The 26,901-nt window shown below is 35.6% G+C and overlaps 1 protein-coding gene across 3 annotated transcripts in view; it reads right to left on the minus strand.

Moving 5' to 3' along the window:
* Window positions 1–15,385: 15,385 nt before the first annotated feature.
* The window catches only part of LOC116167840, a 105,325-nt gene continuing 93,809 nt past the window's right edge, over window positions 15,386–26,901 (minus strand). For all 3 annotated transcript variants that reach the window (XM_031483391.1, XM_031483390.1, XM_031483392.1), the window contains exon 2: window positions 15,386–17,742. In XM_031483391.1, coding sequence (XP_031339251.1) covers window positions 15,507–17,663 — 2,157 coding nt within the window. In that variant the 5' untranslated portion in view covers window positions 17,664–17,742 and the 3' untranslated portion in view covers window positions 15,386–15,506. The remainder of the gene's footprint in view (window positions 17,743–26,901) is intronic.

Genomic DNA, 26,901 nt, shown 5'->3' on the forward strand with positions numbered 1-26,901 from the left:
TATTTAGAAAACTTTCCGGAAATAGTTCTTTTGAGAAGCTTCGTAATTTTGACGCGATCAAGTTGAAATTTTATGGGTTAGCTCTCACGGAGATCTGGAACCCTATTGTTTTTGTTGAAAATTGAAAAGCACGTGTTCGAGTTTTCTCGATTTTTCCGAACAAATGTTGTCACCTCATTGCATGGCGTAATTTTTAGGCTATCAAGTTTAAAATTGCAGGTACTTGAGTATCGTTGATGTGTGGTGCCATATTGTTGGTCAGTATGACCGAAAAGTAAATTCTGCGTATACAGCGTAGGTATTATTGAAGAATTGAGTTTATTGATATAAAGAAAAATGTCACCTTAACGGAGCAAATATTAACTATGGCGCTTGTCGTTCTTTACGGTTCTAGCGTGAAGCGTGGGTACTTATTGTAATGTATCCAGGAAATACTTGCAAGTCTGACCGCTATAGCATCTAACTCGCCGTATGTCTTCAAATGAAACTTCCGCCTTTAAATCTTTAACAACAAAACGCAGCCTAAATGTTGATTTCCAAGTATAGTTGCCGATTATCTGCATTCCAAACGCATTATTGGCGCTAATTGAATTTAGTAATGCTCTAGGTCTAGACGTCTAGTGAATGCATAGATACCCAATTAGTGTAATATCAACTGACCAATCACTCTACTCCAGAAGCACTAAACAGCAATAATTGTGAATTACAAGCAGGAATTATAAAAGATACTAATTAGTGGTATACTTAAACAAATGGTCGTCTGCATACAAGATGATAAGAATGAAAATCCGTTCACTAATTTTTTAAAGATTAAGGAGAGAGTTTGGCTATGAGGATCCTCATTTAACATTCATTTACCATTTATCTTACGTTTAAAGCTTTTAGAAATTATGGTGGATTAACTAAAGTTGTTTATTACAACATTTATCTAAATTACACATCTACTTGATACCCACGTTACCAATCTACCGAAGTTTGTATTACGATTCGATATACGATCGGTTAAAGAGACACTAAGGAACCTGCATTGATTGGTTATAGTACAACCTCCCTACTTGTTACATATCAATAATTTTTGTTGTTTACTAGGCATCATTTATAACAGTAGCTGATTTCAATTATTTAAGCTAGAAAATACGGAATTTAGAAAAGTACGTGATTTATTGAATTACTTCAATCCACAACAGTTGAAATGTAAGATTTTCACCTAGAATTGGACTGTATGAATATTTTAAGTAGCTATTTGTTGACTCAATCACGTCCTTGCTAATAATAAAGGGCGAAAGTCTTTAGGCGGTTTTCTTTACAAAATTATGCTTTCAGTCTGTTTGTATATTTTCTAATTATTTTTAACAGCCCACCAATTATGGTTTTTTAGGGATTTATGCACGGAAAATGTATTGTATTTTAAATGGTGTATCAGTCAATAGGGGATGCATGCTATAGTTTTTGAGTGGGTTTTGTGGAGATTAATTTTGCAAAACATATACCTATGTGAAAAGGTAGTACACGGTCAAAACCTACCACCCAACATTATTTTCTTCTTTCTTCTTTAAAATTGCTCTCAGGGCATGACTAGGTTCTGACACAAACAACATTGACCTTAAAAATTTTATAAGTTACAAAATGTACAAAGGCCTTAATCAAAATCCGTAAATTGCCATTAAATCATCTATTCAAATGTTGAATTAAAATTAACAGTGGGATTAAAAGTTTGTAAAATTAAACTTGAGCTCAATCTCATATAGGGATTCAAATTGACAAACAATTAATAACAACTTGTGTGCAAGTGTGTAAACTACATGTATATTAACAATACTTATAACAATTTTAAATATTGACTAATTGTATCTAGAAGAAGATCCACAATTAGACGCAGAGATTTGATTCGAAATAATGTTGCTGTCGTCTAAAACTAATGTACCCCGGGGACGCTGCGTTATTTCCGGATGGTAATGACGTATAATTCCGGTTTTGCTATCAATTTTAACGACAGAGTGGCGCTTACCGAAAATTAAAGCAAAACAACAAAGAAATTCAATGTTAGCACGACAACGTGATCACTTTAAATTATTTTCACTTTTTCTGTTGTATGTCCTTTATATATTTTTGTATGTACTTTAACAAATTTCTCTAAAATTTATTATTAATTCCTCATTTCATATCACATGTAAACAAGTAACCAGTAAATCTAAAAGGTTTACACATAAACCGGCACAGTTTGGTGAAAAAATCTGAACATTTCTAAACGACTTTAGAATGAGCCTCTATATAAATGGTATCCACATACAATCCTTTTAGTCCCGCCGCCATACTGGAACGTGCCGACCGGTTTTACATTTCCAGAACGGTATTGAAAATGCTGTCAGCAGTAACTGCTTTACAATGAACACTGTGACATAAAAAGAAAGAATCGTTCATAATGAGATTGATTTATCACTAAACAGTTATTACTTAAACGGTCATTGTATTTTAAGAATGTTGTATTTTTAAAACTCTGAAAATATTATGTATTGTAGCGAATATTCTCGAAATCCCTAAAGACATCGAGGCCCCATAACAGATTAAACATCGGCGATAAGCAACGAGAGCGGATTTCTTCCAGGAAATACTTATGATGTGTTTGTTCGAGAACATTTTAGAACACTCGGGAGAGTTAGGAAGCGTTCGAGAACTTTCGATAAGTAGGGGGGTTTGCTATAATAGCAAATTGAGTTGCACTGTAGACAGTTCCAATTTGAACGCTGAAGTAATAAATAGTTTGCCCTGTTATAAATTGTGTATATGTGACTGACAAATAATGTCTTAACTGTTATAAATCAATTAATGAATGAATTCATAAATCAATAAATCTCGTAATTAAATTTATGTTAGACTATATTCGTATCCAAACATTTACGGAAAAGGACAATGGAGACATATCTATGGTCCTTCAATGCAAACGAAGTCTCAGGTTAAAAACGCCAATTATGGAAATTGTTCTCGTCTCTAAACTATGTATTTAAAAAAAACACGTCGCAATAACTTTAATTTAATTTAAAGAGATAGTAAATGAATTATATCAACTGGTGGAAGTAGAAGATAGAGAATATCATGGGGAAATTGTAGAGTCAAAGGAATTCAAAAACCGAATAATTTAATATCAACAATCCAAAGTATGCGGAAAGCCCAATAAGATTGAAGAATACAACAAAGTTTACAAATCTGTTGGAACTAAAGGATTTAACGAGTACGAACAATAAAAAAATTTAAAAAATCGACAGAATCCAATCTTATGAATATGAATAATGTGAAGAAGGATAATAATTTGAAGAAAAGGAAACATCTGAAGAGCGATGGGTCTATAGACTGTAGAGTCAAAAATATTCGAACCATACAAAGAAATAAAAGGGAATTCAAATAAATGAAGAAATCCGAGGAAGTCGTAGCCAATAATCAAACCTAATAGTTCATAGAATTCATAGGATCAGAATCTGATGAACTTTATGTCCATGAAGAAACGCAAGAATTGGACAAATTCGGAGAAACAGAAGCATTTGAAGAATTGAAAGATTTTGAAAAACTGATATGTCCTAAAAAGCAAATTGAAGTATACGACATGTTCAAGGAATCTAAAGAAACCAAACGAATTTGGACCTTGAAGGATCTGAAAACCTGAAAAAACTAAAAAATGGAAAGAAGGTAAACGAAAGATCCGAAGCGGTCCAGGAAGTGCCAAAAAAATTTGAAAAACAATAGGATCTCAAGGGAAGAATCTGAGAAAACGGAAAATTGGAAAAACTCGCAGAATTCGAAGAACCTAAAGGATTTCAGGCATCTGAAGAAACTAAAGAATTTGAGGAACCTGCCTAGTTTGTACAGATGTAAGAGAAACACGGAATCTGAAAAGATTCGAAAGAATGGGTACAGTCTCAAACATCGAAGGAACTGGAAGAGTCCCAAAATTCAAACAATGCAAACTCAAGAACCAAAGGAAAAATGGGACAGTTTGAAGAGTCTGAAATCTGAAGAAGCCAAAGAATCTGCTTAACCCCAAGAATGGCAGCTAGTTATTGGTGTATTTCCTGCAAAAGTTAAGCAAACGTTATTTATTTAGTTATTATTACGCTGTAAGCTGTGGTTGGAACAAAGGAGAAGCAGAATTTCGAGAATTTTAAATTTATAATTTCGAAAAACATTATATGCATTCCGAAGTATTCAAGGAAACAAAAGAGAACCTAAATAAATGAAGAAATCCGAGGAATCACTTTTGGCCGAGGCGCACACAAAAAAAAAAGTTTTCCGGGGAAAATTTTCCACATCGCGTGCTATCTACCGGTAAGGCTAAACTACCGAAGTATGAACATCCTGTATTACTTCTTCTGCTTATCGCAATATCAAGGTGTCTATAGCGATATACTACAGTGCCGTAGCTTATATCTGTAACTTTTAAAGTATATAACGTTTACCAGTTATCAGACCCCTATAGGAATTTACAAAGTTTATGTTACATTACATACAGTATAACGACGCGGAATGTTAACAAAGTTCGATGAATGAGTCACGCTATAATAGAACAAAACAAAAAGAAGAAACTCTGGAACTTTCCCGAATCTAGAATGACAGCCGGTCCATGACGGTGTCTGGGCGCGATATAAATGGAAACAAATTTGCTCCGATTCTTTATGTTCCTAAGGGCCGGTTGTTCAATCACGGTTTAAACTGCAGATTAGGTAATCTGTAGTTTAAGATAATCCACAGTTTATCTTTTATTGCGTTGCTCATTTGCAGTTTAGAGAGAGTTTAACTAAACTGCGTTTAATGAAATTTCTATTGGTGGCAACACTGTAATCCGCTCAAATTTTGACGTTTACGCTATTCAAACTTCAAATTTGGTTTGTTTACAAGCGTGTATGTTGTTTTGTTCGTGATTGAAATAGTGTCTGTATTTTTTGTGTAATTAATCATAGCTAGTAACACCGTTTGGAAATGGAGATTGGTGATTTAGTACGGAAGCGACCACGATCTGTAAACTTCAATCCAACGATGCGATGCTTCTGCAGCTCGTCAAAAAGTTTCGAGCAACAATAGAGTGTAAAAAAACGGACGTTCTTAATAACCGCTTCAAAGACGCTGCATGAGGCTGAGGAGTTTAATGCTGCAGGAGGTCAAGTAAGGGAAGCGAAAACACTCAGAAGCAAAAAAAGGTTTTAAAGAAAAAATTTGCAAATAAAAAGAGATATTTAAATGCTACTGGGGAAGGGCCAGCGAAGAAAATAATAACGACGGATGTAGACGAGCAAATAGAGGAATTGGTTGGAATGAGAGGTTCTTCTTCATCGTCCAAAAACAGCTGCATTAGCTCCAAAAAACCATCATCAGTAATTGGCTTATCAAAATCCGTGTAGTTCATCTTGATTAACAAACCATGAGACCAACAGCCCTAAATGACAAGAATAACGTTTTCGCGTTTGTTTGATTATGTAGGTATTTGGGGTTATGTTTGACGGTTTAGGACCGTTAAACGGCCCTCTTTCACCGTTTAGTTAAACCTCTAATCTAAACCGAGTTTAACGTTAAACCGCAGTGGTGCAATGCATTAAACTAAGCTTACAGCTTTAAACGCCAGTTTAAGCTAATCTACAGTTTAAACCATGATTGAACAACCGGGCCTAATTTACGCAAATACTAAAGCTTTGTTAATTAATTCTTGCTTTCGAGGTTTGTTTAAATAGATATAAATAAATTGATACGCTAAGTGTCAACGATTACATTCAGACAGCTGAGAATAGTTAAATTACCTAAAACAACCGTACAGAACCAATAGCATAACCACTTCATTTCCCATACTTAATGTAAAATACTTAGTGGTGCAGTAGTAATAATATGAAATTAAAATGCATTGTCGTTTTATGAGAATCATTGTTCTAACTTGGCGCTTTATAATGAGCATTAAGTTTACTTCTAACCAAGTTTGTTCTGTTACAAACAAGTTTTAAGGATCGATTGTGTAGTCATAATTGTTTTATTGCAATCTCTGGCTCCACTTCATGCCGAGTCATAGAAAATTGTATATAGGGCTTATTTTAGGGTTGTTAATGATTTTTTATGATACGTGGTTTAAGAGCGGTCGCTGTTTATTTAAAAGGTGGTATCTCATGGGTATTTTCAATAGCGATCGTACATAAGAATCAACACAAACTAGGATTTCGAATAAAAATCTTCTTCGTTGTTATACCTGAGACGCAAACTTTAAACAGAACAGTCAACGTGTAGATTTCCCTGGTGGTTTCATTGGGGCAAAGTGAATAAAACTCAAATAGGCGACAAAACTCGGAAAAACTACACTGCTCCTAAAAATAAATACAAAAATATATTTACCAAATATAAAACAATTTAGTCTGAAGCATGTTCCTTTATAAACCCCTAAAAGCGAAATTGAAAATGAAAACGTTATAAATTGACAATCTACAAATCCGACCTAATGCAATAAAATAAAAGCGTAGTAACGTGAAGTTACTTAGCATGTTTTAACAAAATTTGAATCCCTATTCTTATTGCGGTACGCGAATGGCCATGTTTAATATTCCGCCTACGTCACCGTTCGGAAACCATCACTACAAAAGCGAAAGCTAAAGCTCATAAAATTTTCAAGTGCACTTAGTCTGCAAGTGTATAGTATTTTGATCGTCTAGAATGGCAATCTACATTCAGCAACGTAAGGACAGCGAGAAAACTATTGAACTGTAAATATGAATACAGTAACACATTGTGAATTGAAGTGAAAGGCTGTGTTGCCATTAGCAACAAACATAACTGCACGAGTCTATTTAAATTTCCACTTTTCATGATAAAAAACGTCAGCTAGCTCTATTAAACACAGATACTAACAAAATCTTTTATACGAAATGATTATAATACTTCCAGGGCACGTCCAGCATCCGTTACTACGAAAAATCTCGATAAGACTTTAATTTTATTAAATTTGAGCAGCAGCTCAACAACACTATTCCAAAGAATTATATTACGAATTTCTATTTAGACACCTGCCATATTCCTGGAGATCAACAGAAAAGTTTAACATGAGAACTCTTATCTTGGTCGTAATTTGGGCTCGATTAAACATAACATAGGACATTTACACATGAAACAAGTTTACTAGACAAAATCAATCTATAAACTGAAAAGAAAGACAACAGGGCTTATAAGGAAGGTACCACGCACAAGCGCTCGATTGAACAAATTAATTAAAGAAATCTTAAAAGTGTGAATAATAAACCAAAATATCCGGTCGTAACCGCGATTTTCAACAAACAAGACGCACAACCAAGTACAAAAAACAACTGATGATGCTTCTGGAACTTCACTTCTTTACTTGCACTTTAATCTCAATTTAGACGACACTGGGTTCGTTGTAATTACTGATGTAAAATTGGTTCTTTGAAACATTCTTCTTTGAATACACGAGGCACCACTGAACTTACTGGAAACAGACTATTCACTTTTATTACGACGACTTAAATCTCTTGAAACACTTCCTTCCACAAAACTTTAAAGAAGACTGGCTGACAATACACCTACCAAATTTAAACACGATTGGCCACATTTTAAAAAGAGTTATAGCGCAAACTGACGAAAGGGCGATCAAATATACAAAACTATAAATGATCTGCGGATCCTTAATAAGAAAGTGACGTTTGGGGATAGTGTGTAGGTACTTGACTACTACGGTGATAAGGAGCAAGGTCAACCTTCTTCTGACTTGCTTGTCGCTGGGTTTCTTATTTCCTTCTAGTTTTCTTCCGTCAAAAAAAAATAATGTGACGAAGAAAACTAGAAGGAAATAAGAAACCCAGCACTACGGCTCCAGCTGCTCTCGGTGGTAGGGGTGGTTCGACGATCCTGAAAGAAATACCTATAAATGCTCCGAAAATTTAGGCGCCACTAATTTTTCGATAGTTCCAAGCCGTACAGGAAAAAAATTAGAAACCTGCTCCTGTTGGTCTGGAAATGCAGGGGTAAAACTATAAAAAAAAACAGAGAAAGATAGCGGGAAAGAAAAGGTATTTATTCTTCAAGGAAATCAAGAATTTAACACAGATATTGTAGGGCGAATGATGATGATTGATAATGGCACGGAATGACAACAGGGAAATAACGGCAAAATAAGAAAACGGTACGAGATCTCGTCTCACAGTAAAACAATAAAATCTGACTAAATTACTTATTATGATGTAGGGTGGCTGAATTAATGTGATGGTTTTTTTTTTCAATAAACTTAACGGTTTTTTTTAAGGTAAATAGGTAACTTGAAAACTTGAACTTAGCTGTTCTGGCTCCTGAAGTTGTCCAGCAGTTGTTCGGCGGACTTGGCGGTGGTAGACCAGTGGCTAAATACAGGGCAGATTAAGGATAGGGATGCGGGTAGAAGGGAACAAGGAAAAAGAAATTTGAGGGTATCGAAAGAAGATTGAAGACTGAAGACGACGACTGTAGATTGAAGACGGACGACTGAAGATGAAGACGGACGACTGAAGACTGGAGATGGACGAAGACGAAGATTTCTTAGTAGTAGATAGGTACGTATAACAAGTATAGACAAGAAATAACTAAAACTACAAGGCCCTAGAACAAAAACCTAACATTACGAGCTACAACTATCACAAAAAGGCTACTTACGAGATGGTGTGGGCCTTAACGTAGAGACAATATATAGATATGTATGCTCAATTAAATTGGTGGACGGTGAAATAAAGCTCGGATCCTAAGAGACAACGAAGAAATAGAAAAGGATACAGACAACAAAAATACTTACACAAGGGTTGAAATCCGGCGAGCAAGGGTAACATATATAATATATTGGTTGTAGATAACTTCACAAATACAAATGCGCTTCCTCTTCCACTCTTAATCCCCAAAATAGGGTTTCCAAAGGAAGAAAACCAAATCCTTGTAATGAGTGGAGACTATAGGACGAGGGTAGAAATCCCAAAATTGTCGGATAAAAGCGGCTGCAAAAATTCCGCACCTCACAAGCACACCATACAATTGACAATTGACCAAAAACGGAAACGAAACGTAGAAGAATTTGAAAAAAAAAACGAACAGTAACACCAATAATTAAGGAACATAAAAAGTCAGCGGGAAAAGAAGAATAGATTTTTGAAAAGAGCGGGAAAATAGCGTAGTTTACAAGAACTGGCAATAGATGACACTGAAAGCGGACCAAAAGCGTAACATGGAATAAAATAGTACACATAAGCTTCGAAAATTAGAATAGTGAAAACAGTAAGGAAAGGAAAAGCGTTTAAAGCGTGAAAAGGTAAATACAATTGTAAGAAGAGAGCAAGAATCCAAAGAAGCGAAGAAATTGAAAGAAGAAATTTAAGAAAATAGGCACGCCTATGTGATGAAAATCAAAACAAAATAAACAAATTCCTAACCTAAAAATCAAAATAACTAAAGCAAAACTTAACTAAAAATGGACCTGTAACAGCTTTTTGTTGCTCAATACCACCCTCAAATAGTGACCTATAGTCACAAATGGAGCACGAAATCCAACCTTGCGACCCTGCTTGCGACTGACATTCGAGCGAACTAATTTTCGAATAAAACCAAATATTGCTGCCGAGGTGGGGTGGTTTAGTTTTTGGAGAATAAACAGACCATTTTCCTCCTAGATACTAGTAGCACTATATTGCTGTGATATTTCGTCTGGCAGGACGAAATTTTGAGATTCTTAACTAGAATGGACAAGGGCGGTTTCCTATTTTCCATGTAATTATTTTCCTAATTTAAATTTTTGTTTTGTGTCGTTCGTTAAGTACTTCAACAGAAATTATTGTTACGAAACAGAGGTCAAGGTTTGTATTTGTTTACATTTTAATCTCATCTTTGATTTTATTTAACGTAGATTTCTGAGAATTTTATATCGCTTTTATTCTGTTATCATTGTAAACGCTTAATTTAATTGACAGGTGGATGTTATTTATCGCCTTTTCATTGTATTTAAAAGAAAGAAAATTTTATTTTTCCTAGAATTTTAAGCTTTGTGTTATCTCTTAATGTCGGTTAAAAATTGATTATAAAAATAATTTTCTACCTCTAGTTTAACTTACGTTAGGGGGGAAATTTTCTGTTGTCAACTGCTTATCATTGGCTGTTGTAATTTATAATTTTGGAAGAAGGGTTTCCACCTTAAATAGAACGGACTGAGAAGAGGAAGGGCTTTGTGCCACTGTCAACGCAGAACTACGTTTGTTTGAAATTTAAATCGCCTTTTGCCAAGTTGAGAGCAGATCCACGTCTGCAGAAGTTTGAAGTTTGTTTTGGAGTTGTGAAGTTTTTATCGTCAGTTTTGTTGCCAGTCAGGGCAGTTTTTGAGTTGAGTGAAGATTGTTTATTTTCGCTTCGGCGAGTTACCGCAGTAATTTGGATTGTGTAGAGGCCAGCCAGCTTTGGAAGTTGGTGGAGTTTCCGTTTTACGGAGTGGCAAGCCGAGTTGCGGCAGTTTTGGAAGTTTGGACCTTCAGTAAAGTGCGTCACTAAGGTGTGGTCGGCGCCGACTTGTGTGTTTTTTTGTGTAATTTTGAATTTTGTTGTTTTTTTTGTGTACCGTATTTGGGATTAGCAGTTTTGGACTTGTACCGAATGTAAGTAAAATTAAGTTTTAATTTTAGTTTTTTTTCTTTGTAGTGTCTCTTGTAATATTTTCATTGTGTGTGGGACAATTAAATTTGAATTTTGTAATTTTCACAATAATTGCTGTGTATGTCATTCGAACGATTTCATTTTAATTTACTGTTTTCTTTGGATACTGGCCCAAGGTCCATTTTAACTAATCAAAATTCTTAAGATCGATTTGGAATTTAAGGTATTTGGTCTAACCCACTGTCTGGTAGAAGTTAATGGTTTAACTGAGAAAAGAGTCGAATTCCTCCTCTGTACTGGGGACAAGTTTTGTTCCGAGGAAGATAAAGGTTTGAGTTAGCTAGGTTTGTTTAGGTGTTTTGTGTACGGTCTTTTTGGTCTACGGGCCGGTGCATACAACATTTTTAATTGGCGCCCAACGTGAGGCCACAGCAATATAGTACCGTTAACCGAAAAAAGTGCCTTAAGAACCGAAATTATGTGCTCGTGTTGTGCCGAGGTATGGTATGTTTGATTTCGAGTTACAACTTTATTAACGCTTATATCCTATGGAGTTCAATTTTACATAATTAATTGTGCTCAATTTGTGCTACTTTGCGCGGGATTGTGAGGGTTGGTATAATACTACTTTTTCAAAATGACTGAAACGTATACTTCCTTACTTGCACTTCTTTTTTTTTCGGCTTCGATCACTTTCTCATAGACCTAAATAGCCGTATCGATAAAGTATCTATCGATCGTCTGAAGCCAGCATGGCCAGGATGACACGTGAATTTCCTCAAAAAGTTTGCCAACTTCCATACTGCTGCGCTGGAGGGGGGATTAATGTGGTGACGCGCCGCTTGCACGTGAGGCAGCAAACTAACGCGTTCTGGCACCTTCATTGGTCAAAATTATCTCTCATTGGAAGAACATTATAAGGAGGTTATGAGAAAACCAAACCTACTAGTTACCCTGACGACGACGACTCAAGACCTGCAGTATCTGAGGATAATCAGAACGCCTCAAAGAAGAAACTCTCAGATGTAACACAATGCCACAGCAGTCCCCAATAGGAGACCAACAAAAATTGTCCGACACCAAAACGGTACCAACGGTTAAAAGTCTCGCCGGACCTCATGAGAGAGGAGGATAAGTGGATGAATCTGCAAACCACCATGACCCAGGAGAAAATTAAGATTGCTCTTACAAAATCTACCGATCAAGGGATCAAAATCTAACCTGCTAATTCCGAGGAGTACTGTAAAATAACTGAGATAATGGAAAACCAGAAAATTCAGTCTGAAAAGAATCTGAGAGTGGTCCTCCAAGGAATCACCACGGACCCCAGGAGAAATTAAGGACGAATTAGTAAATCAACAGCTCGCTACGGAAAATTTGTATACAATGACCAAGCTAACCAATAGTAAACGAAATCCGACAAAGCTGGTCTTGATAATTCTACCGAGGGACCTAAAGTCACTAAATATAGAAAGTACCGCAATCCATTGGGCTCGTGTGTTAGAGAGAGAACGCATGATTTTTGCCCAAAAATGGCGAAAGTTACCAGATTCTAGTAACTTTAATGTTAGGGATTGTTCCACCTGTTTGGAGATATCTGTATATATTTTTATAAAACATGACAGTACTATGAAGTTAGGTTATGAAAAATGACAGCTATTCAGATTTTATTTGTCAATTTTTTTAAGTTGGCAGCAAATTTGCCCAAAAATGGCGGATGATTGCGGTACTTTCTATATCTAGTGACTTTAGAGGGACCAAAAGAAATTTACGAAATAGACATTCTGAGGATCAAGGCAGAGCCACTAAAGTGAAAATCCGAACCAGCCCAATGCCACAGATGCCGGTTATTTGGTCACAACCAACAAATTTGCAAAGCAGAGGCGAGACGCAGGCGTGCATTACACAAACAACTGCAAGAAACCTCGAAACAAACCGGTAAAGTGCTGTAACAGCGGTGGAGAGCACACTGCGAATGCTCGCATTTGCTCTAAAAGACCACCTCCCATTCAAAAGCCACGATTAAAACCACAGAAGACCTTCCCGGGTCGAGATCCAAACAAACCAACCTGGGATGGTCAAAACGTAACCATCACGGGATCCATTACCTCCATCGCCACCATAGCGATGATAGCTTATCCCCTAAGAAGATAGTACTCATCAATTTTATCACAGTACAAAACCTCGACATCATACTTATAAAAGAAACCTGGTTGAAATTCCCTGATCATTTCTCCCTACCGAATTTCACGATCCACAGATATGACCGAAATGGGGGCGTCTGGGGTGGAACCTTGACCACCATTAGAAGCTGCATCGAACATAATTGCCACTCCACCGTTACAGGTGTTGAATGCACCCATATCTCAATTTTATTCAAATTGCATACAGCAGCCCACTCAGATTGATTTCCCATCTACACCTTTCCCTAGGCCGATTTCGATAATGTACTCAATCAACACCAGACCCCCACAGTTCTAGGTGGCTGAAGCAATAGCTAGAAACTTCAACAGAGCGGTTCACACTGGAGCTGTGCTCCTGGATATAGAGAAAGCCTTCGATCAGGTGTGGCACCCAAGGCTTATTCACAAAATGAGAAACCTTGACTCTATCTCGCCCAACCAAAGTAATGCTATCTTGCATCACCGGACGCAGTTTCAGAATAAAAGTTGAAGTTGACCATCAGACTGATCAGAGCACGCGTCCCCCAAGGATCAGCCATTTTTCCTCTACTATGCCACATCTACGCTGCCGATCTACCCACCAGCCGAGATGTAGATTCCCGGACGACATGGGATTACCTCTGGAAGTCATTGTTAATGAACTGCAGCTGCCCCTAAAGGAAATAGAGAGGCGGTGATTCCTTTGGAAGACAAAGATTAATACCGCCAAAACCAAGAATCCTTTTCACCGCCAAGAATCAGGGTTTGTGGTACGACGATCCCCTGGAGGTCCAACATCAAATATCTCGGAGTCATTTTTAATACGAGTAGTCAAGAGAAGACTAGCACAAGGCAGAGCAGTGCTCTTAAAATTACATCCAATAATATGCGGTATAGGTCGGCTGTCCCTCGCCAACAATATCAAGCTTTACAAAACGATAATCAGACCATCACTCACTTATGGAGGGCCTACTTGAAATCAAACTTGTCGCGCCACCTTTAGACAGCTCCTTATGCTCCGTATGTTATGCAATGCGCCATGATTTGTACGGACCGCTCAAATCAGAAGAGATCTCAAGGAAGAATTCAACACTCCGGACTTCTTTGCAAAAGCGGCAACTCACAGTTGGTTAGCAACACCTTAGGCCAACCCCTTATGGAAGAAGGTACCCACAGCCAGGAGATTAGTGTAAACTAATCCAACTGAGATGGCCACGATATTCAAATAATCTACTCATTAGGGAATGAAATCAAGTACCAGAAGCCTGTGTTGGTTTATCATTCAAAAGAAAAGAAATGTTTGTCGAAATCAAAGACAAAATTCTGATATTCATCAAATAAGTCAGCATTGACTTATCCCCTTAGGACCAAAAAATTAAGCAACTGCACTATAATTACGAGTATATTTTGACTTGTACCTACTGGCATTACTGCAATCTGCGCTGCCATATTTGCTGTATACCGAAAAGTTTGGGCCCGTTTCTCAATTTTGTGCATCTCCGGTTTCTAAATCGGAGGCTCAATTTGTCAAATGATAGAAAAGCGTCGGAATAATGGCATAGCAATTCACTCACACACTCTTTATTTCATTTTATCTAAATGCCAAAATCTTCATTATATTTCTCATAATTTTAATTAACGTTTGCTTTTTTGGAAGAATGGAGAGGAGATCTTGTACAAAATATTATTTTTTAGCGACTTCTAAGGGAAGGAAAAGCTTTAGTTTTACACAGATAACATTACCTTCTGTTGTAAGCCCTATAACTGCCTTTGTAAGATAATGTAATGTTAAATATGTTTTATGTTCTCATATGAAAAGGATTTACTTTATATTTGCATGAAAATTTAGGTCTTACCTGGAAACGAAACATAGGGTAGTCTCTACTTAATTAAGATAAATCCAGACACGTATAAATGAGTGACCAAAATTGAGAAAGAAAAACAATATACCCATAAATCGTATTGATAAACAAAATGGTAGATAGCAATTCGGATGTTTCTCGTTGAGTTTATTGGAATGGATCAATATATCACCCCGGGGGTTTGAAAGTGGAACTGTTACATATTGCTGCAACGGTAATTACCAGAAACCACTTTGTCGCCGTCGGCTTTCGGCTTGTAAAAAAAATTCATAAATCTTAAATTCCCTCCCCGAATATACTTACCAATTTAATTCATTCCGTATATATAGAGAGAGAGAGAATCCTCTGGCATTATTTTCGCGAAACTGTTAACATGATAAACGATGCTGGAAAACAATCGAATGAAACTGGGAAAGTTTGGTGTGTGCGGGTGCACTAAAACAATTAATTTCGAACTTCGAAATTTTACTTATGGCCTTTTTGTACGAACTCAATAACCGTTCCCCGAATTCTACGTATAAAAACGAATTTGTATACAATATCGTTTAGCATTTTTCGCATAAAATAAGAGTAAACAGAAGGGAATACGGTAGGAATGGAAAGAAGCAGCGAAGTGGAAGGCTATAAATTGGTGACTGAAGATAAATGCGATCTACGAAAGGAAATATTTCCAGAACGAATATTAAGCATACAAAAATAAGGCAAATAAATAAAAGTCGATTTACAATGTCCTCCAATTCATTGTTCTTTATTCCATACAAGTATTTACAAAAACGAAAGGTAACGTGTTCTACCATTTAATCTACTGAGTCAGTCCATATTAATAATAATAACAACTTTAACCGATCAATGCTCATCCAGGATTCGAAGTGGATTCGCCGCTTTCACCTTCGTAACCTTCATCGGGGCTTTCAGTTAATACCTCGTGAATTTTAACATTGTGCAAGGATTTATTGACAGGCTTCGAACTGGATTTCGAACTTTCACTTTCAGTCTGCGCACCGACACACCGTTTCGTTATCTCCTTAGTCATATAAGGGCACGTTCCCGTATTTACCAAGTTTGAGGCGGGCACACAGTGAGGCCACTGAACTAAAGGTGGAGGCGCACAACAAGATTTAGATGGAGAAGCGCGATACTCGGATGGCGATCCCGGTTTTGCTGTACATATTTGATACCCATCTGCCGTATATCTCACGCCGGGACAGTAATGTTCGTATGAGGGAGGATGGGATCGAGATAAAAACTCGACTTCACGCGAATAGCGGGCCGATGATTGTCTATTTGCGCGATTGTGTGGTAATGTCCTATAGAAACTAACTCGTGTATCTTCAGTGCCGAGGAGACCAATTGGATTAAGATGTACGTCAGCGGGGAGACTATAAAATTCCCGATTGCTCAGTCCCGATTCTAGCCTGGGACGCAATTCAAAATCTGTAATTGTGTTTTCTGTAACTTTTCCGTAGCCGCCTCTCGTCTGGTCTTTAATATCCCCCTCGCGTTGCCGTTCTACGCTTTCCGTGTCGTTAATAAGGTCAGGATTTTGCTCGAGCTGGAAACGTTTCAGCGAAGTGGGACTTTTAGGCGGATTGCAAGTTACAACTGGAGATATCGTCATCTCATCTGTAATGTGGGGCGCTGCATGCATTACCATCATCTCGTGGTGGCGATCGACTACGATCAAGTTTGTGTTCTCTTTGAGCGGCTCCGAGTAATCTTCTGAGCTGTCTTGGAAAAGCGAATCTTTCGTTGAGTTATTGAGCGTGGCAATTTTCGATTTTTTTCGCTTGCTCCTATGCGCCGTGCATTTAATTACGTAAAATACTGCAAGAAGGATCGTGATTACTGCGAAGACAGCCGCGGCGGATATTAAAATTAGTAGGTATTCAAACGAAAAGGGCACAACAACGACGGAAACAGGTTCTTGTTTAATCACGACTCGCAGTGTAAAATTTGATTGCATGGCTCCGGCGCTGTTCTCGGCAGTACAGACAAAAGTTCCGTTGTCTTCAACGTTAGTGTTATAAATGAAAAGCTCGCTACGTTTATCTTCCATTCCGTCCTCAATAAAATAAATTAGGTGCAGACCTGGAGCGACTATAGTGTCATTTTGTAACACACGTCCTTGAAATAGCCAGGAAACTCGAGCTTCTGGAATGGCCCGGACGTGACAGAGCAGGGATACATTTTTACCTTCGCCGATTTCCAAATAAAATGTTGTCGGTGAAACATCGGGCAAACACGCCAGATCAGAATCAGCAACGGATCTTACAGTCTGTCCTGAAAGACGCGAGGGTCCGCTGCATACGGGTTCGACATTATGAGGCATATTAAACTCAAACAGCCACAAATGAAGCTCCACTAAATGGCAATCACACTCCCAAGCGTTTCCCTGCAGTTCGATGCCACGTAATGACTTTGGAAGAATGCGAAGCGACCTTAAAGTGGTCAGCTTATTACCGTCGAGACGTAGCCACTCCAGGCTGGTGAGTCCTAGAAATGCTCCTTCTTCAACGTAAGATATTTCACAGTCCCCTATTTCGAGGGTGTTCAGGTAAGACAAGTGGTTAAACGCCGCCCTCCGTATGGTTTTAATAGGATTAGCGTTCAGGGTGAGCTTCATTAATGAAGGACAATCTATGAACGTTTCGGATGGAACTGATACTAACAAATTGCCGGACAAATCTAATTCAACAAGGTTGGTTAATCCCTTAAACGTCCGGTCTTCTATGGTTGATATTCTACAACGCGATAGATATATCCTTTGTAAATTAATTAAATCCATCCTTAGAAACTTCTCTTTGGCCAACGATTGTAGATTGTTACTTGAGAAATTCAATACTTGCGTTCCTGGATCTATGCCCTTAGGAATTGCGAGTAGCCCCCTTTTGTCACACTCTACAGTCTGTTTACCGTTCTTCCACTTACACATGCATACACTTGGGCACGCTTGACATAATTCAAAAAGGAACACGAAACATAAAATCAATACTGGTTTTCCACTAGACATATTGCATCAGAAGGCCTCGTTATAAATATACTGCCCGAGGGTCGAAGTGGACGCCATCATCTTCAGTTTCGGACGACATCTGAAACAATTGAAAAAATGCATTACTCAAATATCAGCCACAGGCCTCGAAACGAAAAACAACACGCATCCACAAATACGAGATTTCGTCGCTTACAACAAACTTTGCTAGTCCTCGAAAGGGTTGTTCGACTAAAAGCTATTTTGTGTACGAGCAGGAACCGATCTCATTCACAATTATCGTCATAAGAAAAACAATGGCGAACAATTTGGCGTGAGCACACAATTCCATATAGTACACAAAGGGCGTGAAACATAAACAAATTTGCGGTTACTGGTGCTGAAAGGAATATTTTATATTTGATCCCTTTTTCTTTGGAATTGTTAGGGGTTGCGTTGGGAATTGGGATTGCTCGCCTTATTCTGTTTTCTACCACAAATTGAAAAGAGGCTAGAGAAGGTTTGCATTCTGAAGGACGTCCTTTTTTTAATGTAATTTATTTTCTATTCTAGCCCACGCATGTATTATTCCAACAATGGATTCCCGGCTAATAGAACGCTGTTAATCATGTCCTCAGTTTGCATTCGATTAACGTCTACAACGGCAATAGATATTGGTTTCGACAGATTCAATAGAGAATTTCTAGAATAATAGACCAGATTGTGCAAACAATAATCTATTTAGACGAGAAAACTGAAATCACTTTCACTTTGCGTTATCTCAATTTTAACGTATCTCTCAGGATACGCTTACTAAATCAGGTTATTAAAAGAGAACAAGCGTTTCAATAAGCGAAATGAGATTTAGGTAAAACAGTGAACCCTCAAAATTGTGTTTACGCAGCTTTTGTCCTCTTCAAACCGTTTTGATATGAATTCTTTGGGTCAAAGGTGACGTACATTTAAGTAATAGCACTTTATAATATTACATTTGTACAAGCGTAACATTTACCGTGTCCATTTTCCCTTTGCAAATTCCATAACTTCCCAAACGCTTAAGGCGGGCCTTTAGTCAGAAAGTTTCAATGGTGGTGAGAAATGAGTTTCAAATGTTGACTAAGTACAACACAAAAAATGGAACTTACATCTAATCGTAAGTGAATGTTGACGCTCTGGTTATTTTAACTGTGTAGTTAGTAATTAGTATTCCTATACTCACAAACTAAAGGTAACTGAGATATGTAATTAATCAACTAACAATTACTGACCCAGTTAGTAGAGAGTCGAGGCAATGAAGCATAAAACTCTGACAGACCCGTTTTTCATTATTTTTGGTTGTTTCTCCATAGGTAGATGCGTTTTAAAATCAGACCTAGTTGAACGGTACTATTCCGTCCCTACCGAAAGAGCAAAAACTTGCATGAATTCAAATTTCTTATTAACGCAAGTAAACACATCACGCTCTTTCTAAATTTGGGCCTGGAGTTTTCTTTTGGATTTGGTTTTTATTTTTTAGAATATTCCACATTACCGGTTTCAAACACGATCTTGTGTATACGACAGTGGAAAGATGTCCAGACTTCCAGACGGTCATTATTAATAATCTAAATTGTTAAAACGATTACGTAGGTAGTTGCTAAAAATTTCTAATCGAATATTATACAAACGGTACCACAGGCGAATTGTTTTGAAAACAAAGTGACCACAAAATTAAAACGGTGAAACTTTTCCAACGATTTGTCACTTTTCTCCATCATAATATCATTTAAGTCTTTTTATTTTTATTTTTATACCTTTCGCAGTAGAGACATTGGGGAGCTTGGTGTAGAGAAGCTCGTAATTTTGTGGAATAGCTGGGAAAACGCATTACCAACATTACTGGGGAACCCTGAACTACCACTTACTTACGACAAAGGATAAGTATTGCCATACAACGTAGCAACGCGGCCAAATTGATTATTTATTATGAATTCTTAATTTTTAATTTGTTTAAATAAAATTGATTTATTAATAAAAAAAATTTTTAGGAGAAGCTGTCACACCATTAAAACATGAACAAATTAATTTTGTCAAATTGGCATTTTTGAATTGAGACAGTTTAAATAGTTTACACATTGTATTTAGTTTTAACGTTAAGTCAATATGTACTTTCTGGTTACAAAAGGTCCGGTAGAAGATTTTATTTTTCCGACTTGCTCAAATGGTGAAGAGAGAGAAAAAACCAAAGTTTTCCAATGAGACTTGGCGTCAGGCGAAATTTCAGTGATCAAAAATCAACGAAAACGTCTGACTTTTTTGAGTTTTTCTTAAATAACTCGCCACCGGTAATACTTAGATAAAATCATGTTCTATTCAAAATTATAAAGTTTCTTGTTTTTATCAATTTTTGAAAATAACATCATTTTTTATGTTGTGACGAATGCAGTGCAAAAATCAGAGAGAATAAATTACGCTTATCTATGGACACAAAACGCAAGAATCCTCATGCGGAAGGACCAAGGAACAACAGTGGTTCGGATCTCTACAATAGACCATCTAAAAAAATCTGTAAGCTTTGCTATCTTCTTCACATTATTTATAAGGATGCCTTTGTTTAGTTCAAATTACTTAAAGTACATTAGTCAAAATGTCCTTTTTTCTCTTTTCTTTTTGTTTTTTACATAACTTTGTAAGTATCTACTCAGTTTAAATGAAAATGAGTAATGATTCATTTATAGAGTTCAATACTGTCAATCATGGTATAAGGTTTTTGTGTTTTTCATCAAAATATACCCAGCTTGAGAGAGAATGTCGATAAACTCCTTTTATATTTAAATTCTTTAAAAAAAACTTCCGGAAATAATAATACTATCGGACTGGATTTCAGATTCGGAATTGGGACTTTTCACAATCAAAAATTATAATCAATTTGCTAACTGCAAAGAAACATATAGGGCAGGAGAGGTGATAGTTTTCGTGTTAAAAAAATACGGAAGAATTCATTGACAATGACAACTGCGGACGCAATTAAGTTAACAGTTTACATTGACTGTCAAATAGCTCTGTCTATAATTGCAGTCTATTAATGTAAATATGTTCTTAAGCCAATTAAAAGAAGAATTATCAAAATCTAAGGAGAAAAATCTACTTTTTGTTGGTGTAACTGTAACCGATTATTTACCATTCTCTCCATGATATTTTTACCCACGCAAACTATGTAATCTATTCTTAACGTCTACTTCCTGACGACAAATACTACTTTTGTATTGTTTCATAAGAAACCTAAGGTGCTCGACGGATGATTACAAAGCAATTTATTCGAATTGAATATAAATTTACACGTATCAACCCTTAAAAAGTTAAACTCTTTGATTTATGCTCAACCTAAAGAAAAATAGTTTTCAAACTTGGTTTCCATTTATAGTGAATGTGATGAGGCCGAGAGAGGCCATTTTTGGGATGTTTGGATAAAGATTCCTAAAATATTCGTATTGATTATAAATTCATACGTACTATCTTCTAAAAAGCATTAAAATCTCTTTGATTTATTCTCAATTTCAATAAAAATAATTTTCAAACATCGTTTTCTTTCAGAGTGAACGTAATGGCGTTAACTGAGACCCAGTAATTGGGAGTATGCTTACATAGGAGTGTGTAAAGTATTGGAATTAATTATAAATTTTCGTATATTAGAATTATGGTTTTCCGAATAAGTTTTATGGAAGGATTTGACTCGTATTTCTAGATTTAGCTTTGCGTTACCAATACTAATTTTATTTACAAGTTATAATTTCACATCCACGTGTATGTCCAAATTCGAGTTTTAATAAATTATCATTGGTTCCATTGATCTGTCCGGCGTATACTAATTTGGGGAATGTTTATACAATGACAGCACCTTATCTAAGAATTTGGAAAGTCATTAATGGGTACTACCAAACCATAGGTTTGGCTTTGGTATCATAACAAACTGTGTAGCTCATGGGTAGATCACTTTCGAATATTCTTCCGGTTACTTTCAATTAGGTTTTCCTGTAATTTTCCTAATTCGTAAGGTAAATACCGGAGTCGTAGAGCTTCTGCAGGAGCACCTCTAAAAAGCAATATGCTGGTCGCTCTGTAATTCGGCGAAAACCTGTTGAGGGCCCACTAAAAATTAATATCACTTCGGCGTATTACCAAATCGTGGGAAAATAAGTTAGATTTAAGACGCGGTTAAATATTACAGGGATAACGGCCTCGCGTGGCAGTTGTTTTAACTGTTGCCCAGGTCGATGAAGAAACAGGATAAGGGTTGCTCAAATTAAACATAGTAAATGTAATTTTATTTTTTGTATAACACACTGAAATCAGATTTGGAATTGTTCCTATTCCCCTAAAAAATTCCTATGACATACAAAGTAAAACATTCTGGACAGAACAGCTTCCTAGTTCAAACCAAAAATCGCGCTTTAAAGAGAGTGGGGGAAAAACGTTTCCCGCGAAAGTTTATTATTTTCCGATATAGAATAATAATAATCAATAAAAGTGTAGGTATTTGAAAAAATTAGTTACCCGACACTTTATCCCTAAGGGATAGTTATGTGAAAATATGAATAGCATCATTAAATTGGCCCCTCCATATGAAGAATTGATCTAACTCATTTTTTGAAATTCCCGCTAGTTTCCACAATAATCGACTATATCAAGATAAATGGGGTACCCAGCATAAAAATTAATTAAGTATAACATTGAATAAAATATAAGATTACGGGACTGGTAGTCGCTGCTTACGTTTATGCGGCTAAAACTCAATAAATAAACCCCGGAAACTGATTTCTATTCTAGGTAAAAATGCTTGTTTCAAAAAACTATCGTATACAACGGTTACCGCCGTAAAGGTGGTAACGATATAGCTCGCTATTTATTTTCGTTTGTTCCCAATTCCATTATTATACTCGGGCAAAAGCAAGGTTTGTCCTTTATTAAACTAATAAATAATTCGAATTAGTTCTTGATTGTTGCTCCACGTTATTGCATTACGACTTCCCACGCTTTTTTTTAAATTTTTGTTATGTTTATTAGTTACCTATTACTAAACTAAATTCATTTACTGCCTACAGTCAAGCAACGTTGCCTCCGGTTAGTACTCGTGTATGAATGGGAAAACTTCGCTCGTTAGTAAAAAATGTGGATTTACTTTTTCCCGGTGCCAAAAACACTCATATATTAAAAAAGTTTTTGACAGTTTTACATCTTTTATGCTTAACCTGCACTACCAAACTTTTAACGAAATCAAAATAACCGTTTGATATTTTATTTTCCATTTTTATTAAACCTAGCATCATTTTTGTAGGCTGTACACAGAAAAATAAGGTTTTTCGAATAACTTAATAAAAACTATAGACTGCTATTTGACAAAAAAAAGTTCGATGCCGTTGCGGTCTTCCAAATTTTATTCAAAAATACGGCTTACATCGGGCAGGAAAAACCAAATTATCATTAATTACCCATAACTAACACATTTGCACATATAATTACAAAAGAAGAACCCCCGAAATGTAGCTGTGATATACAACTATCTTCTAAGCATATCCTAAGGACTTGCCTAAAGTACCATCGATCAAGAATAACAGCAAAATTAGCAGCCCGAATATTATTCCAATATGACAGTGTTTTAAAGTCCCTTAAAGGCACGAACTTATACTATAAAAATTTAAAAAAACTACTGAAACCTTTGTAACATTATTGGAACTAAATAAACTCCAGCTAATAACCCTCATGGTTGATCTTACACTCTCGTATAAACCGAATTCATGCAAGTATAAGCTGCATTTTAATGAAAATTGTGTATTAAAACGTTAAGCTAATCGGATGAAATTGAAGAAAGCTGATATTCTGCAAAGTTATTGTAAAACTATTATTTTAAGGTGGCCATTGCAATTTTGGATTTATTTTTTACAACTCACTGAAACCAGATCTGGAAGTATTTTTATTCCTCCCAAAAAGTATGGCTATTACGTCACATTAGTCCATGTTAGTAAATCAAAGAAAAGATCATGCATCTAATATGGTCGTGCAGCTTTTGCTATCTATCTCAAAAAAGCCTGTTTGGTGATTACTGCGCCACTACGTTCACTCACATATGAAATCCCTGGAAGCCATTGATACAAAAATGGAGAAAGTTATACAAGAAGAGGGCGGTCCAGATGTAAAAATTATTCTATTGCACGTGGCATAGTTAATGATTTCGGAAGTATCCGTTGATTACCTTAAAAACTCATTTTTTATTGCACATTCCCAAAGCGAAAACCGTACTAACAAACGTAATTATTCGCTTTAATGGAAATGGCTTTATGCTGCTATAATAAGAGTAATGTTTCCGTTAACCGGCCATTAAATTCGTCCCTAACTAAATAGGTTCTGAGAAAAAAAAAACGAATACTTCCAAGTAATGCGATTAAATGTGGTTTTGGTATAAGTAATTTGCTTCATCTCGCCACTCGGTGATATCAAATGTGAAATTAAAATATACCAAGGAGACTAGCTAAAGCTAATATTTGCATTTCAAAGAGAGCCCCGATGACATAATTAAAACTCGGGGTACACAGCATTAAAATTGTATACCATTTTTATATTAAAAGGAGAGACAAAAGGAATGTAATAAAGTTTAATTATTCATTCAAGAGATAAACCTTTTATTATGATAATTTAAACTAAATGTAAGAACATTTGTAATACATTAGTGCTAGGCGCTGTAAAATGTTGTAAGAGGTTCCCTTTACATTGCGATGTGCGCAAGGGGCTGCTGTAATTAACCGCAGGATTTTTTCAGATTGCGGAAATGACAGTGATATTATTAGAAATTTCTAAAGATAAAAGAAACTTAATTAGCGACACACTTGCAACTGATGCACTGGTTCACAACAATTAATGTAATATATAATTCTGGTTTACTTAAACGTAAGCTTTTCACTGAAGTACCTGACTAGTATGGAACGCCGTTTTACTTTTTATTACGAAAGTTTACAATGTAACATTATAAACAACAGCTAATTTTATTTCCCGATTTATTATGTTTGTTGTTTTTATGTGAAACATTAAATATGTTTGTTTAAAAAACTTCACTTAATTGAAATGATGTATGAATTATATAGCAATGTGTATAACGAAAGTTTAACAATCCAAATCAACAAACAAATACATAAACGAACAGTAATATAACTAACTAGAACTAATTCAACAAACATAAAAATTTATTCGTATTAAATGTGGGATTAAAATTATGAACAAACATTTTAATTCAACAATCATATTAATTCAATTATTGAAGTGTTGTACAAATATTCCCAACAATCATTTTAATTCAACAATCATATTAATTCGTGCTGTTAAAATCGGAAAGCATTATTTAAAATGATTGTTGAATTAAAATGTTACATGAATTAAAATGTTTGTTGATAATTTTAATTCGTATCTGTGATTGTGCGGAAGTTTCAGGAACTATCCTTTAGTGTATATGGGTACGTGTATACTAGCGCCTAATTAAAATTATCAACAAACATTTTAATTCATGTAACATTTTAATTCAACAATCATATTAATTCAACAATCATTTTAAAAGATTCTTTTACTACGTCTAACAATAAAAATTTATTTGTTTGTTGAATTAAAGTGATTGTTGAAAATATTCGGCTTCAATTTTCAAATCGTCGAATTTATATGACTGATGTTTGTTGATAATTTTAATTCCACATTTAAAATGAATGAATTTTTATGTTTGTTGGACAAAATCGTTTTATTAATCGAAGTGTTTCTTGCAATTCAATTTAATTATTTGTTATTAATTGTTTGTTGAAATACAGTTTCATATACACTCATTCAATATAACAATATAATTCATTTCACATTATTATTAAGTAACATTTTTTAAACAATCATATTTAATACGTAAGACAATAACAACAAACGTAAAAAGTAGAGGCATACGATTGACTGTTATTTAAAATGGCACATTGTAAAATTTTGGAATAAAATTGTACAAATATTTTCAGAGAACATTTTAATTCAACAATCATATGAATTCATGCTGTTAAAATCGGCAAGAATTATTTAAAGTGATTGTTGAATTAAAATGTTACATTAATTAAAATGATTGTTGATAATTTTAATTCGTATCTCTGATTGTACGGAAGTTTCAGGAACTACAGTTTAGTCTATTTGACTACGTGTATACTAGCGCCTAATTAAAATTATCAACAAACATTTTAATTCATGTATCATCTTTATTAATCAACATTTTTTAATCAATCTCTTAATACATAAGATAACAAGTTAAAAAGTAATCGTAAACGATTTACATAAAGCGCATTTCCACTTGCATTCATTTCCCATTTGTAAGATGCAACTTCTGTTAAAATCGTAAAAATCCGGCCACAAATATGAAAGATAGCATTGCACATGGGCAATCCATTGTTGACGTGCTACTTCAATTTCAGTTTATGAGAAGAATTTCATTTCAATGCTTTTCTAAATAAGAAAGTTGGAACTGCGCATGCGCAAACCTAAATTTTAAAACTAATTTACTATAACTAACTAATTTCCTTTGTTCCAAGCGCCTAAAGTATCAAATTTCACTTAAATAGTTCCATAGATAAAAAAGTTGGCACTGCGCATGCGCAAAATAAAATTTTGAAACTGGCGCTAGATTTTCCTTTATTCCAAGTGCCTATGTATCACATTTCATTTAAATTCTTCCATAAATAAAAAAGTTGGCACTGCGCATGCGCAAAACCAAATTTTGAAATTGGCGTTTGATTTTCCTTTATCCCAAGTGCCTATGTATCAAATTTCGTTTAAATTCTTCCATAAATAAAAAAGTTGGCACTGCGCATGCGCAAAACCAAATTTTGAAATTGGCGTTTGATTTTCCTTTATTCAAAGTGCCTATGTATCAAATTTCATTCAAATACTTTTATAAGTAAAAAAGTTTGCAATTCGGTTTATAAATGGTCGAGATGCGAAAAGGGCACTGTGAATTTTGAATCGATTCGATTCAAACTTTTGGCATTGCGTATTATATGGCTAAATCTATGCCCATATTGAATTTCATGCAATTCAGTTCATAACTAACGGAGATGTAAAAGCAATCGAACACGGATAGGACAGATCAGATAGCAATGCAAAATTATAAACGATCTCTAGGATCGTTAATAAACGGCAAAAGTGTAAAATTATGGAACATGTAAAAAACGGTTTTTTGTTTTTTTACAATAACTTTTTTTGTAAGCGGTACAGAAAAAATTCCTTCCTTGGTACAAGA

This window comes from Photinus pyralis, unplaced genomic scaffold, assembly GCF_008802855.1.
Source record: "Photinus pyralis isolate 1611_PpyrPB1 unplaced genomic scaffold, Ppyr1.3 Ppyr1.4_LG4, whole genome shotgun sequence".
In the NCBI taxonomy this organism is placed as follows: Eukaryota; Metazoa; Arthropoda; class Insecta; order Coleoptera; family Lampyridae; genus Photinus; species Photinus pyralis.